General features: G+C 34.7%; 1 protein-coding gene across 9 annotated transcripts in view; it reads right to left on the bottom strand.

Annotated features, from left to right (window-relative positions):
• The window catches only part of RGS7 (regulator of G protein signaling 7), a 256,768-nt gene that overhangs the window by 81,735 nt on the left and 157,934 nt on the right, over positions 1-17,099 (bottom strand). For all 9 annotated transcript variants that reach the window (XM_090135373.1, XM_090135368.1, XM_090135378.1 and 6 more), the window contains one exon: positions 15,748-15,798. In XM_090135373.1, the coding sequence (XP_089991499.1) occupies positions 15,748-15,798 (51 nt within the window). The remainder of the gene's footprint in view (positions 1-15,747; positions 15,799-17,099) is intronic.

Genomic DNA, 17,099 nt, shown 5'->3' with positions numbered 1-17,099 from the left:
AGACATAAGTGAACCTGGCTGAGTCCAGTTAAGGGTTGCCGAGTTGGCTGGGGAACAGATCACTGCCCTGTGAGGAGAACTTGGAGGAGATGGGCTTGCTCTTGAAAAAGAGAAGATTTTGGGTGTGCCTAGCAAAAGTCTTCCAGTTACTTAGAAGAGATTACCAAATAACAGCCATGATTTTTATAAAGGTGCATGACAAACGAAAATTAAGAGAGACAATGGTCATAAACTAAATCAGGGGTGGTTCTGACTTGACATATGGAGAACGTTTTCACGCTGAAAGCAGCTAAGCAGCAGAAGAGGCTGCCCACATAGTCTGGGTCCTTGGTGAGTTTCACGACTGAAGGAGCTAAAGTCCTGGACAGCCTGCTTGATCTTATAGTTTATGCTAATTAGAACACAGCATTGGACTAGAGACCTCCTGAGGTCCCTCTTAACTTGAAACATATTACAGTTCTGTGACTCTTAAGTGGATGAAGCAGAAGTGAAACAAAGAGCAGAAAACAGGGATGTGGACAGTTGAAGAATAAATTATTTGAAAGCTGCCAGAGCAGCCTATAATCCTGGGAAGGCTGGTTACAGTAGGAGTAAGAGTTGATACTTCTCTAACTTACTGCTGAGAAACTTACTGTGTACCCAAGTGTACAGTCACTACTGGCTCTCTACAGAGAAACAGAAAAGACTGTGATAGTTTTCTCTAGGCAATTAGAGCAATTAAGGTCAACTGAGATCTGAATTGTTCCCCATAGCAGCCTATGTCTCATTTTCAGCTATGCATGGAGACTAAGAAGGTTATACTCTCACCTCAAGTACCTTATTCAATTAGGATGAATCTACACTGACTCAGTGTTAAGGTATCTCTCTGTAGAGCCATTATGAGGTAATAGGGACACATAAACTTCCCTGTATTTTCCTTCAACTAATAGACAATTAATTTAAATTTGTATGACTATCAATCTAGCAATTTATTCCAGCACTGCATAAATATAAATGAAAAAAATATATTCTTTTAACAGCAACCTAAGATCCTCTGTAGCTCACACAGGTAGGAGCAGTACCTGTTCTAATAAAAGAAAAAAGAACAAAAAGAAAGAAAGAAAGAAAGAAAGAAAAAACATAAGTGTATGGTATAATAAAGACATTAACAGAACCATTTACTTGGTAGTCTAAAATCCTCTACATTAATATAACCTCACAATGATGCAACTGCATAACCAAAGCATTTTTGATTTGTACAGAGACTGTATAACACATAAATCAAATACAGATCAACTAGGTGAAAAATGTTCACAAAACTGCAAATGGTTGAATAATGTCAGAAATCTGCAACCCTGCCTCACATCAGACTGACTCAAGAATAACACTGCTCTTCTCTGCAGGACGGCAATGTAATTTCCACATAGAATGAAAGGATTTTTATTTCCAGGCTACAAAAGGAACACTTAGATATACATCTGATTTTGCTAAAATCAGACTGAAAATCCAAATGAAGTACAATTGTAGGATTCAGGAAACAAAACCAGGAAACAAAACCATGAGCTTGAAGAGGAGAATGTAGCCAGCAGCAGACTAGTCCTACATGCCTAAATGCCTAGAAGTTCAGTTCAGACAGCTTCATTAGTCCCCAGGTATTCCTGTATGTGGAGTTAGGGGATTTTGATCTAAAAAAGCATCTTTCACCTAGAAGAATGGCAGAGGAAGATTAGGAACATTAAAAACATTGTGAAGTGAATTAGAAAAAAGAAAAAAGAAAAAAGAAATCTGAAAAAATACTTTTAGATATAAAAGTTACCACTTAAGAAATTTAATTACTTATATATATTCAGAATAAAAAATCCAAAAATAGGAGGAACATAGACTAAAAGCAATAAAATACTACTTCTTACATGGCAGCTGTACACAAACATGTAATGTGATATATATATAACAATTATTTCCAGGTAGTCAATATGCATATGAATATGCAATACATATGAGACTACATTGTCAATTTCACCTAGACAGTCTCACTGAGAAGGTATAAGTCAATTGCAGCAGAGATACCACACAAAAATTTGAAAGAAGCAAATCTCACAGAAGTGTAACTGGTAGAACAGAGGAGATTTCAGCTTCCTCTCTTCTTGACTGCTTGTTTTGGAGATGATTAGTTATATGAATTAAGGTTCCAGGCATAACTTCCTAGCAGTGACAGTACAAGTAAGTAGAAAGAAATGTTCAAAAACCAAAATCACTAAAATCACTCTTAATTTTTTGGGGTGAAAAAGGGCATTATACTGCAGGAGTTCTACGTTAAGAATATATAACAGAAAAGTATTAACTGAAAGACAAATTTTGGTCTTTATCAGCCCAATTTATTTCAACAGGATATGAAATATTTTGATATGAATTCAAAATACTGCTGTGGGTGGAATTTTGACTCTTACTGTGTATGCTATTGCTGGACTAAAAGCTGAGAAGAAGTTTAAAATTTCATGTTTCCCTCTGCTGTAGAACTTTAGCTGAGTGGGTGAAGTGAACAACAACTGTACATTGATTAGCAATCACATTTGGGAGAAATAACACTGCCATGCCATCCACTATGCCATTACAACAAGAGTGATTTTGATGGATTAAATGCTGGTCACTTCTAATGTACTTTGTTATAAGAGAGAATCAGGCTATTACAGCACTTTAGGACAACACAAACCTGATGAAGTCTGAAAAATGAAAATACACCCTGATTGTTGAATTTTCATTTTATTTTATTTTCAAACGTGGTTTGGTTTTCTCCTTACTGTACAAGCTATTGTATGGATTGAGCGATTGTTCATCTTAAATTGCAGGCTGTGGTAATAAGCATGGAAGAAGTTGTTTCTTATGATAACATTCACATGGGAGGACTAAAGTGGATGGATTATTTGTTTTTCTTTGGAATAAACTTGTTTTTCTGCTTTGAAACCTCTCAAAGGGTATGATTTCAGTGAGAAGTCTGGATTCTGCTTTTTCTTATCCATCTCAGGGTTTTAGGTGATGTAGTCTCTATATTTGTGTTTACTCTTAATTCCATAAAACACTTTACAGTGTCACACCACTGTAATTTCAGTCTCACCACACCTGAAGTAGATTGCAGTATTCTCTGAGGGACAAAGGAAATGGAAACAGGTGTTTCTCAATTCTGTTCCACTTTAAAATGTCATTTTTCAGAGCCTTTTTATGTTCTTCCATGAAACTTCCATGCAAGTCCTAGAGAAAAATTTCCTAAAAGGAACATCATTTGGGGCATTTTATGTTCTTAAGACTGTTATATGACAAAAGTAACAGTAAAAACCCCAAATTTGCAAGTTTATCGTTCACTTTTCATTATGGCCATGTCAAAAAAAGGAAAGCTTCCCTTTCCATCAAACAATAAAGTGTTTGTTAGTTGGGGCTTTTTCTCTAATCTAAAATCCATCACCATGCTCAAGTGCATGGCTATGCCACATGGCTGCCTGGAAAAAGAATTAATGACTCAGAACTTCACAAGCACACATTCATTTTAAGTGCCGAATGCCAAGACATTATCACTTACTCTCACCTCACTCCTGCTGTCATTTCATTGCCAGTGTGAAAACAGGCTGTAAGAATTAACTTAAGGCAATAAAATAAAACCCACTTCTGATGCTCGCACAAAGCGTAGGAGAGCCTCCCTCTCTGGGCCTGACTGTGGCATTTAAAAAGGGGAAAATAAGAGAGCTAGAAAAGTTATTGAACACCCACATGACTCTAAACTGTTCTCTTTTGTCCCATCTGAAGGATGGAATTGCAAAAGGAGCAGTAGTCACTGAGAGTCATTTCACAGAGAAGCAAAAAAGACAGTGAAGGAAGATGTACTATTTACTCAAACACACTTAAAATGAGATTCATGCTTAATTGCAAGATACTCATCACAAAATTCTTTATGTATCACCACAGCATGTAGGGAGGATTTTTCTTGTGCCATGTGCTAGACAGTGGCTGCTGATGCCAACAGCAAGCCAGAGGCATCAGTAGGAATATCACTCAGCAGGTAAGGAGGAAAGTCTATCAGAGATCTGCCATGAATCCTCACCTGCCCAAGGACTGGTAACAATCACCTTGACAGTCTGACGATCTACATCATGAGGTCGCATGCACCTATCTCAGGTCTAGAGACAGGGATATATATATATATATATACGTGTGAAATAACTACTTTATTCACAAAAATTTCCAGCAAAACAGGTATTTGGGAACACCACCAGTCTCGCCGCTTATGCTAACAGGATGTGGGTGAATTGAGACTAACGTGACTATGACATAACCCTGGTAGGATTTTACTCAGACAAAGTCAACAGAAGTCATGTCACTATGAAAGACCAACTGAAAGGAGAAGACAGCCCCCTACAAAAGGTAGTTGCAATCTGAAGTCTCATGAGGCAGACAAATATGGAGCGAGGTTCTGAAACTGAGCAATGTTGAAACCCCACATCTAAAAGGATTGGTGTGTTTGTTTGGTTTTCTGGGAGCAGGTAGTTACACAAAGTGGAAGAAATTCATCTAAGCTGCAAGCATTATGTAAACCTAATATCAGGGAAAATAGCATACAGTGTCAGTTGGCCACTAGATAATCAGTTCATTCAGCACACTGTGATGGAGAGTAGCTTGAATCTATTTAAATTTGCTGTTAGTTTCTTTGTCACCTTCTCATTTTTTTTACATGCCTACATATATCACACTAGCAATGAGACCTTCCAGTGGGGGAATTTAGCTCTCTTGCCAACGACCCATGTCAGCATGTAAAAAATATTTCTTCTAATTTCACTAGTACTACTCTTGAATTTTTATATTCTCAATTTTGCCAAAATCACAGAGTTCAGGATTATTACTATTATCATTGATATTTCTCGTCTCCTAAAACTGAAAAGATAGAAAATGAAATCCAGATTCCTTTGAAGTACTGCCTCTCTCTTTTTTCCACTGGCACTTCCTCTGAAGTGACAACATTTTAGTTTGAGCTTTGATTCACATACTACTTCAAGGCAAAATACAGAAAATAAAAAAAAAAAATTGTCTTGTTTCCCCTAATAATAGTCTGAACTTGTCTTCATAAGATATTTCCTGACGCTTCATTCATTTCTCTCCCTAGTATGAAACTCTGCTCTAGTTTATACAGTTATATCCTTACAGCTTTGAGAGAACCTGCAAACAACAAAATCAAAATTCCTGCAAATACAATACTTCAATTTCTCAATATTTTTTTTCTCCACAATTTCAAGTATCAATAAAAGATACAAAATATCGGACATAAATCACTTCTACTCAGTAGTAGAATCTTTATATTATTTCGAGTTTTTCTTGTGTACTGTTTGTTACTTGCTATTTGTATGCCAGATCATCCAACTTTCCTCTCCTCCAGTGGCGGAGACTGCAGATGTGTGATCAATTCATTTGGCTGCATATATTTGGTGAGGGGGTATGCAATTCTCCATGGCATATGGTACTCAAAAATTTGTGCAAGCACGCGCCAGCCGGAAAACACATTTTACATCATGGTTCCTTCAAATATACCGCTCTGCATGATGGCATGCTTCCCTGCGACCGTGTTACCACTTTTCTCTTTGTTTGTGATGCTCAAGGCAAGGCACAGCTAGCCACATGCAACTCCTCTCTGAATCAACTGTTTGGAAAGTATAGGCCCATGAGCAGTCTGGGGTGGGGTTCATGGGAGGAGACAACTATGTAAGGTGCTGAAAAACTGGTGTGGATCAAGTAGCACTTGGATTTGTGGCCACCAGTGTTGCTCAAGAGTTGGCACAGGCTTTTTCAGTGCAAAAATATTTGTTCCTGAAGGAACTATAGAATAAGAGGGATGTCAGCTAATGTGTTTTTTTTGAAGTTGGGTAAGGGTAAACAATAGGTAGCACTATCTTGCTGTGATTACTGCTGGTTAAGATGAATCATGACACTTTTTTAGTCTCCGAGTCTGTTTTGATATCAGTTGCTTACCACATCAACCATTAATTTTGTATTATTGTTATACATTGCTATCATAATCACAGAACACCCACTTATGACCAGGTAGTTCAGATAATACAAAGAACATGCTGCAGCAGCTCAAATAATAGCTGCCTCTTTCACTGCACTCTACACAGTAAAGATGAATTCAATCTTCTTCATAACAACTTTACAGCTAACTGAGGGCATAAAAAGCTGAAGATAATGTATTTCTTTCAATGGGAAGAATGCTGTGCATTTAAAGTCCAGCAGGATTTAAAAGCTTTGTAAGTTAAATGGTGTCATTCAGACACACAGTAGGAGAAGTAACCAAAGCTCATACAAGCAAACTACAAAGATTGTGGAGAAAGCTTTCCAGAGACTAACATAGGAGTGTGATCTGCAATGTCATTAGATACAGTCATCTGGAATGAATATATACTAAAAAAGGCAATTAATATAAACTTAATTCTAGAGAGTTCTCTCATAATAATTAATTATTATTATTTTGTCTGGTAAATTATATATATTTCACTGACCACGCTTTCAAGATATTTTAAGACTCCATTTTTTCATTTTTCTTTTCTTTCCTAAAGTCTGAATCAAATGTTCCTTCTCTCATAAAAATCCCTCTCCCAGAGCTTACTTTTCTTACTTCCTGTTGTAGCAGATTTACACAGATAATTGCAGAGCACTGACATTTCAGCCAGATACACTCACGAACTCTGCTGCTAAAAAAAAGGAAATACTGAAAGAAACTTACCAGCAAAAATAGTTCAATGAAAACCTTTCCATTAGGGCTTCTTTTCCCATAGAAAAAAAAAAAAAAAAAACCTTCTCAGTGACTGACCTACTTTTTCTCTATTGGCAGGATCTAAATGTAGAAAGAAAGGATAGCACTGATGACAATAACAGCAATAAAAAATTGAAAGGCTTTAAAAAAAAATTGATAAAATGAATAAAAAACATCTTACTGGGTCAACAAAGTGGTCATTCATAATGGTGATTCTATGCTTTTAGGCAAGTCAAATATTAACTTGCTGAACTGTTATCAGTAGTGAGCAATTTGTCACTTTAAATGACCCTAAGTGGAAAGGAAAGAAGCTGGAATATATGTTCTCAGATTTTAGAAAGATCTACAGTTGTAATCAGGGGCTGGGGAGGAGGCACATGAATAGAACAGAAGCTCATAGACAACAAGATAGAAAGTATAATAAAGTGGAGAATGTGTTAAATGAGACAGAAGGAAGACAGCACACAATTATTGGATGCAATGTTTCAAAAGTGTGAGTGTTGTCATGTGGAATTAGTGAACGTACAAGGTTAAGAAAATCTGGACAACATATTAACTTGGACTTTATGAGGGTTCTTGATATAATTCCCCAAAACGTCTGTAAAGGAACTAAATGGATATGTGATAGAAAGTCATGGAAAAAGAACAGTTAGAAAGATAGGCATAAAGGTTAGCCACAGTAGATCAGTTACCACAGGGCAGGGAGGCAGCCACTGTAGCTGATCACTCTCTTCAGAAATTATCTGCAGAAGACTTTGATTGATGATATAACAAAATTTGCTGACAGTAATAATTTCTGAGGTAAGTAAAAAGTCAGTTTTGAAGAGTCACAGAAAGACTTCACAGTACTTCAGTAGACAATGCAACAGAAGATGAAATTGATTTTTGGTAAATGCTAATCATTTCAAGTACAAACTCTTCATCCCCATGTTCACATGGGGCTTTAAGTTAGCTGCTGCTCAAGAAAAACTAGAATCACTGTATACAATTATGTGAAATTTTTTGCTCAAATCTCAAACAGGATCAATTATTTGAAATGGAAAACAAACCATAAGACATCACTTGCATACAGGATAGCATGCACACACCATAAATTCCAAGCAGGGAACTGATCATTTCATCTTAAACTATGTATGTACGGAGAGGGAAGTTAAAAATCACAAGAAGAAGGGGAATATGGACTGTAAGGGTTCCATACAACAAGAGATACATGAATACATAAATACATAAGTGGATGGTGGAGGACAGACATTAAAGCAGTCAATAAAATCATGATGAGACAAGAGGAGTTGAATTAATGAGGAATAATAATTTGCTAATTCTCATAATTCAAGAACTCAGTGTCAACCAATGTGATGGTCAGGCATACTCTTCCAAACAAAAAAATACATCTATAGTATCAGAACAATCTCTGAAACATATTTTCATGGAAAGTTTTAAATGCAAAAATGTCATATAAGTATTATTAAACATGAAGCTGAAAACAACTGAAGGTCAGTACCATTACACCATCTTTCTCCTTCAGTGAAGCAAAAGGGACTGATCACTGCCAGAAATAGTTAATGTTTCAGATGGTCTGATTCCAGTGCTGCCTGTCTTTTGTTCATATTGAATTTGTTGTACAAAATTCATTTAATCTCTACTGTTCTGGAGCGTGCACTGGATATAAACTAATTTGGATTATTAACCATACTTTCTCTTGCTGTGCAGAAGTTTTTGGCTTATTAATTTAAAAAAAAAAAAAAAAAAAAAAAAAAAAAAAGCTATTATTTGCAATCATTATTATGCTTAAATGACCTTAGAAGGCACAGTTTCTTTTCATATTAGAAGTGAAATTGCAATATATTCAACAAGTTAATTGCTCTTCCTGGCCATATCTTTGACATGCATGTAAGAATATCTTCCAAATTCACTATATAGCAACTTAAATACATGGTTCCATTTCTACTTTATTCTCAGCCATCACTACTATGGTAAAAACTGAATTGCTAAATTATCTTTAATCTGTTTCCTGTAGGCATAAGTTTTGATCTACTTCAACTAACTGAGAGTATAAATTTTGCAAAAGCTCATTAACATGAACTTTAAAACCCCTGGAATCTTACAGTCAATGTTCTCTAGATAGTTTTTCCACATTGAGTTTTATTATGATAGAGGAAGTTACTATTATTAAAAAAATTCAAGTCAGGTATAACAATGGAACCGTAAATCTCTATCCTTAATTTCTTCAAACCAGACTACTTTAAATATTGATAAGTGAAGTTACTAATATATGAAACTATCTCAAGAAATAATAGTTTCAACTTTTTTTATAAAGAAAAAATCAACCATTTGTTATTACCCTGAAAGACTTTCAGCAAAATTTATTGATACAGCAGTTATTATGACAAAGCATTTTTTTTTATTTTGCTTTGTTATTTGTTATGCTAGTGATTACATTTGAAGATGTAAATAATTTCACAATTGAAATATGCAAAAATGTCACATTTATAGTTCCTCATAAGCTTCCCCAACAAGTTTTAAAGCTATTTAAAAGGTTAAGTTTTCCAGTTCATCTACAAAAGAATTTCCTTAAATTAAACATTAATTAAGAAGCAATCTTTCAAAAACAAATGTAAATTACTTGTTATAATTTCTGTATGTATAGCTGAGATAAATAGGATTTTTCATGGTTGGGTTCTATTAAGCTATACTGAGTTACAGCTTTAGTGGGAACTGAAATTTTTACTTTGTGGATCCCAGTATTCCAAAGACAAATGAGATCTTGCAGCTACAAAAACAGAGTGGACTCTTAATTTTTCAGCTTCAATTTGTCTGTTTTCCTATGTGACTGAGAATGTGACCAAATGCAACCAGTGAAATTAAAGAATATGTAAATGAAGAAGAAAATGTGAATAACCAACAGCTCTTAGCAGACAAAAACCAGAAGACACACTGGTAAAACTAGGGGACAAACCATGGAAATGAAAATGGAAAAGACAGAAAATGAAGAAAACGAGAGAATACTGAAAAACAAGAGAGAGAAAGGAATATTTTTCCATTAACGATGGCATAGCAAGCAATGTCTTTTGCTTAGTAAAAGAGAGTGCCCAGCAGTTCACTTAACCTTGAACCTTCACTTTGCTCTTATGTGAACAGCTGCACTTCTCTACATGTGCCATGATAAAATTGAAAACCCACTTAAGGACAACTAGTAACAAAATCAAAAGAGGACCTTACATTAACCATTCAGTCATCAAATCAAAGATATTTTAAAAAAAGATATGAAAGATATACAAGTCATAAAATAAAGAAATATCAAAATATTTTTGTTCACTTGGTTATAAATAGTTGCAGCAGCTGCTGGCAAGATGAAATAGAACTTCAACTATTTTTATTTAATTAAGTTGTTCAGATATATAATCTCACTTCCACCTACTTGTGCTTTCCATTGCCATACAACCGAGTTCTCCGGGAAACAAGGAAGCAGAAAACTAATGAAGTCTCTAGACAATTATTTAGCTACTTTTAATTAAATATGCCAGCACGAATTGGGATTTACTAAATATTCTTCATCTTAAACCTCTAAAACTTGGTATGATCCCAAAGGTTCAAAAGGAAAATGAAAAACAGGAAAAAAAGTCACAAAAAAATCTTAGTAACTTCAGTAGCAAATAGAATCAAATATTTTATTAGGAATATTATTATTGTTTAATTCATTAATGAATAAGCTTTATTTCTAAGAGAAATCAGAGTTATTCTTACAAAGACATACCTTTCTTATGATTCTTCAGTTGTACTTTTGACATTAGCTAAGTTGATAAATAAGTTTCATTGTTTTTAACAGCGATAGTAATACAGCAGGTTCTGATCATGCTAAATAAGCAAAAAGTGGCAGCTAGTAATGTGCATTACGAAACAAGCAGACAAGATGGAGAACACATAACATTTAAATTAGTAGCATTTGGTATCCAAAGGCAGTTATTCTAAAATCTGATATGTCAGCAAGAAATTAATATTGGCTAGCAATATGTTTTCTTACTCTGAGATACTGGCTCCATATGCTGATTGATGACATCAAGTAATGCATACAGTACCCACAAGGAGATACCCAGTTTTGGTCCGCCACTTCTTCTAGAAGTACATGGAATATTTTCAATTGAAAACCATGGAACAAAAAAAATGCCTGATTTATTATTCAATTCTAAAAGAATTGAAAGATAAGCTTTTGGGAGAACTCAGCACCAGTTTTCAACATATAATTTTACATATAATAAAATAATAGCTTCATCATAACACTTTTTGATGAAGCTGTGTACATTGGAGGTAATTTGATGGAAAAAGATTTCAATCGAGTAATTTAGATTTCTTATAGACTAATTTTTTCTGTGACAGAAAGGATAAAATAGATTCCTTAAGCTGTTACAACAGAGCATCTGAAGCTCTTTCCAGTGAAATTACTTGAAATTAATCCTTACTGATTTTTCAGTATCTAGTAATAGTTTTAGCATTAGCTTTTTATCAGAGTATCTTCTTTAAAATCATTTTTCTACTCAAAGTACTTTGTATTCTATTCAGTACCTCTTTATTACTCCTTGCTCACCAAGACTCTGAAAGACCTCAGTGAAATAATGCTCATATTACCTTCTGAATTCCAAATAAAATGCTGTTTTATAAATATTATTATTAATATTATTAGCTACAATTTTAAAATTCTTACTGGCACATAAGAGGAGGGAAAGCTCATTCCAGGTTACTTCTACTGCTCTGTATGCTTCTGGGAGTTGCACTCTACACAGGGTAACATGTTATACCAAAATGGAAAAACCTTTAGTGGAAAAGCATGAAAAAAAATGGTATCCTTTAAGTCTGGCTTCTCCGGTGGCAATTAAATTACTGTCAATACATCCTTGTTCACCATTTCTAAAGTCTTTCCTGGGGCTTTGGACAAATACAATCACCCTGCAAACAAACTTTTACCATTTCGGCTCTGAATCCTCAGGATTGGCTAGCAGCCCATCGACTATCACAGACTGCTAAATGTTACACCAACCTAAAGAAAAACTGGTCTATACAGTTTCATCACAACATTAATACAACTGGTACAAAACACCGCCTGTAAATGTTGATATTTTCTATTCCCTGCCTTCTTTCTATTCATCTAAAATTACAGATATTATTTAATTTAAATGCTACAGGACCTGACAAGCTCAGATCAAATTCACACTTGTTTTATTACCACTGTTTTGATTAATGCAAAAACTGCAAACAGAAGTATAATCTCTCCACTCTGTTCTTTTTTTCCTTTCACAAGAGGCTATTTTCTCCTTTAACAAGCTCTGGAAAGGGAAACACTCCTATGCCTGCAGCTGGCTGGTGCTGTGTCCCAGGTTATAATGATTTGCTGCTCTTTGCTGCTGCCTTCCTGCATATGCATGCAAGGAAGGGGTAGAAATAGGTTTCCAGCTACACTCAAGTACACTCAAATAAAATACACTCAAGTAAAAACCCTAATACTTTTCAGCTAACTCTTACAGCAAACAGTGCATTATCAAAGATATTGTTGGCACAGCTAGTGCTGGGGAGAGATTTAAATACAAAACAATGGAAGGAAAAGCAAAAGAAACAGATGTTGTCCTACTGAATTGTTCCTTTTTCTTGCACTGGGTTAGTGATCACAGTTTACATGGCTGCTGATACTGCAACTCTATTAAAGCAACCACCCAAAAACAATGTGCCTTCAGCCAAATAATTTCCATTGGCTTAGCAGATATCAATAAATTAAACATACACACTTTGAAGTAAAGATACTATGGAAGAGAAAGAAGGTGATGGCTTAACATATTATCAACTCCTACAGACTCTTTGTGAATCACCTATATAGAAATACTTCATGGACTATGTGAAGGATGAAATGAGTGTTTGTAACTCACACACCTGTCTTTATGAAAATACTAATTATTCTTTGCTAAACCAAAAATTGATACTGATTGCATGTAAGAACCAAGTACAGAGCCAGAGACTGGGAAATTTCAGCAGACATCTTTAAAACAGGTCACTAACCCTAACTCTTCTATTTTTGGATTGGAAGGATTTCAATCTCTAGTGTGGTCGGCCTGGTACATTTCACAACACTAATTGCTACTTAAAAAAAGAAAAATATATTGTAGAAAAATGGAATAGATTTTCTTCAATGAGATTAATTGGTACCATCAGTGAAGAGTCAGCACTTACCCTGTAATGGCCAATTCAACAAACATATGTCTAAGTGCCAAACCACACACCATTACGATTCTGTAAACTCAGTTAATGACTTCTTTTCAGGTTGAGGTCAGGCTTATTTTTATGAGCTAAGCTTTAAATTAAAAATAACTTAGATATCTAATTCCCATTCCTTAAAATTTTACAGATAATTTGTAGGCTGAAACACAAACATTTTTTTAAAGTGCATACTGAAAAGTAAATAATATAACAGCAACTGTACATTGCACACAGCTATTCTGGGCACTGTTCTACTCCACTGAAACAACATCAGATCTGGTACAATTTAGCAGAATCCACCCATCATCCTCAGTTTATTTTCTTGACAGAGATTTAGTGTAGCAAGCCAAAATCTTACAAATCTTCCACACAAACTGTTTTTCCGCTATGGAAAAATGTGCTTTTTTGTTTTGGTGTTTGTTTTTGTTTTGCTTTGTTTTGTTTACTGGCAATTTACACTTGTAACATTTTTGGGGGTTGAAATTACTGTTTCCAGATACTAGCTTTACATTGATTATCACAGTGAAAAGAAATTTTGCTGCCAGATCTCTTCCTCTCTTTTGTTTTCCCAGTATCCATAAAGCAGATTTCTTCCCTGTTAATGTTACTGTATTTGCATGCTCTATGCAAATCAAAGAAAAAAAAAAAAAGGCACTACTTCTAATTAGTTATTTAATTTACTAAAAAAGAAGAATCTGCCTATGTGTTTATCCTCTTGATATCAAATTTGCATGCGTTGCTCATGTGAATAGTTCACACTGACATGGAGTGATTATAAATAGTTGTTAGCTTTTTCCAGAGATTACAGAATATACTCTTAAAGTATATGAACCAAGGTCTATATTATGTTGCTGATACCAGAATTTGTTGGAGAGTATAACTTTCAGTGCAAACACAAGGCTTATTTATTTCTGCATCACAAAACTGCACAACAGCTTGGTAACACGACTTTAAGGAGTAATTTTAAAAGAGAGCCATAAACCCTGGCATATTGGTGAAAAGTAGACAGAAGATAATGGAAATCCAAATTATGGTGACAACAGCCCTCAGAAGGTTAGGGCTTTTTACAGGAAATTCTGGACAGTTCTGTCTAGAACTGGAACAAAAAGTCAAAAATCTTCAAAGATTTTACAAACCAGAATTTGATCAAAAGCTTTGCCCTGTGGATAGTCCTTGATCACCATCTGTGAGGCTCATTGCTATCTGGCAATTCTGAGTGCTATCACAAGGCATCATTTGAGGTGGTTGGCCTTCCAAAGATTTGCAGCCAGACAGCTGGCTTCTAGCTGTCCAGTCCCTGGACTAGAACCGACGTGAACCAACAGAATAAGACACTTTTGTTATTGTGGACAGTCTTTCCACTCATGCAATCCAAGGAGATATAACGCAGCTCAGATAAAATTACATTAAAATGTGTTCTGGTTATATATGCAAGTGCATGTGTGTTTGTTTAATTTTAATTGGGTATTAACAGTATTAACACAGGAAACCATGTTTCTCATTTAGTTTAAGGTTTTTTCTATTGTAAAGTTTCAAACAACCAGATAAGCTGAATGATAGCCTACCATAGTAGTTCAGTTCTGGTTTGACAAATAAAAGTTGAGCTTCTATATCAATGGCAATCTTTCAAACTCTGATAAGAATAGGCAGGTAGGTGTTTTTTAGTTGACAACTGAGAAACACAGTATCACACCCATTTATCTAGTGACCTCCACATTGTCTTCAGGAAGAAAACATATGACACTCTGTGGGAAGTAATACTAATCCGGCAGCAGTTAGCGATCTCCTTGATGTAATAATTTAGATAATTTGTGAATTTGTGAATTGTTTGCAGATATTGAATTATGCACCTACAATATTATGCAATTTATAATTTTAAACACAGTGATTTTACTCTTTCCTTGAATTCCACAATGATTAAACTTCATTTCTAATATAACAGATAACATGTTTAAAATTAAAAAAAAAAAAAAAAAAAAAAAAGATAGAAATTACATTCCCAAAAGTCTGAAAAAAGGAACAGGAAATATTGGATTTTTTTTTATTATGCTCTAAAGATCTTTCCCCTAAAGAAAATCGAACAGGAGTTTCATGGAATTTATTTCAGATATTCAACATTTTCTACTAGAAAACACTCATTTCTGGAAATAATGCACAATGACATAAAAACTGAGCTAGGACCTGGTCATATAAGAAATGTGTGGCACACTTGGAACCAAAGCTTTACTTCCACATTCCAAGGCAGTTCATTGAGCACTGATGCTATTTGCAGTTCACTCTCTGTTTAAGATACTATAAAAGCATCTAAATTCAAAAATGCAAACGCAGCTCTTGCTAGCAATACTAGAGCACATTTTATTAATTTTATTTATTCACTGATCTATTCAAAATTCTGTCAGGAAAACGTCATGTGCTTATGAAACTATTTAGTACAACTATGAGTTAATTCCTAACAGAGTAGAACATAAATTAATTTTCTACTAATTAAAGCATTCATTTTCTTGGACATCCTCTTGCTTCCCAGTACGTGCTCCAACAAAATGGATAACCAAAATCATCAGATTCTTAGCAAAATTTTCTGAAGCTTGATGATGTCTTTTTTTTCTGCAGAAATTACACTGATGAAACACAGTCTCCGCATTGCAACAGAAGACAAACAGAATGCAATCCTTTAAAAAGATAATCTAGAATTTTCTAATATATATAAAATATATATTCTAATATTAAAAAGAAAAAATTACCTGGATCTTCTATAGATAAGTTCTTTGTCAACCACTGAACAATGTCTGAACCTAGGAACAAAGAAATAGATATTTTTAGATTAATAAGTTTTCTCTTCCTATTCTATTCCCTAGATCTATTAGTATTATTCTACATGTAAAAGAAATCTCTATCTTTTGCTGAGTTTGTCTAAAATCACCCAGATTACTATATTACTTTTTTTTTTCTTTTTAGTTTCTCCACAGCTTTGGCTAAAGAAACATACTACTCCCTCCTTTCCTTAGGTCAAGACTTATAAAAAACAGAAATGTCAGATAATAGCCTACAGTTTAGATATTATTGCAAAATTTGCATTAAAACCACTCTTTTAGAAGTCAGAATGATAGTTTCCCTACATTCCAAATTAGGTTGCAAATGAAGCCTAGGAAAAATAAATGCAACACAGATGATTTTGCAATGTATGACACTATATGCTGCAGACCATCTCTGATAAAAGACCTCCTTGGTACTAATAGGTACCATTCTGAGTTCACTTAAGGACCTCGATTGTTCAGCTTAGCCTTCTGACTTTTTATCTTTAGCTCTTGATAGAAGTTATTTTTCTGTGGTGTTGAAGCCCTTTCCTTACCTCTCCAGACTCCGTACTTCTTTATCCCTGCATTTACTGCCTATCCATTTCTTTTGTATTGCGTTTCTTTCACTTATCTTAAGGCCATATGTTATTGCTGTCCTCTTAACAACTCTGATACCAGACTCCTTGCTGTGTTTTACGACGAGTATTCTTCCAACTCTACCTCCTGCTTTCTAACTGTCTCTTGGCCATGCACTTCCTATCACACTTCACACTTTTCATACCAAGCCAAGCTGAAGGATGTCTCATTTTTCAGACTGCAAGCTGCAGTTGGACTTCACCACTCTGAACATACTGAATTACAAAATAGATTATGAAGCAGTTTGCCAGACAAAAAAAGATATTCATGATTTAAGCAACTTTAAAAACAAAAACTGGCCTAAGGGGAAAACATACTCTAGACAGTTGGGGGTGAAGTGCATGTTATCTGCATTGCAGCATGTCTCTATTTCAGATAAGTAATCTAAATGAGAGTCATGTCCAATTTTTAAGTTTCCTTATCCACTTCTAAGTGAACATAATAACTTCATTTCTAAAAAAAATCATAACTCTAAAAAGTGAAAAGATCATCAAAATCAATATACATCAATATGAAAAAAGTCAAAATAATAAAATCTCACAAATAGGCAATAATATAAAATACTGGAATCTGCAGATTTCCCCATCACTCTCAAGACTCAGATTTCTTCCTGTAGTTCTAATAGTGCATAATTTTCTTTTATCTTTGTAAGACAAGGCATA

The sequence above is a fragment of the Phasianus colchicus genome, chromosome 2, assembly GCF_987193195.1.
Source record: "Phasianus colchicus chromosome 2, bPhaCol1.hap1.1, whole genome shotgun sequence".
Taxonomy (NCBI): Eukaryota; Metazoa; Chordata; class Aves; order Galliformes; family Phasianidae; genus Phasianus; species Phasianus colchicus.
This window is presented reverse-complemented; position numbering and strand designations above follow the sequence as displayed.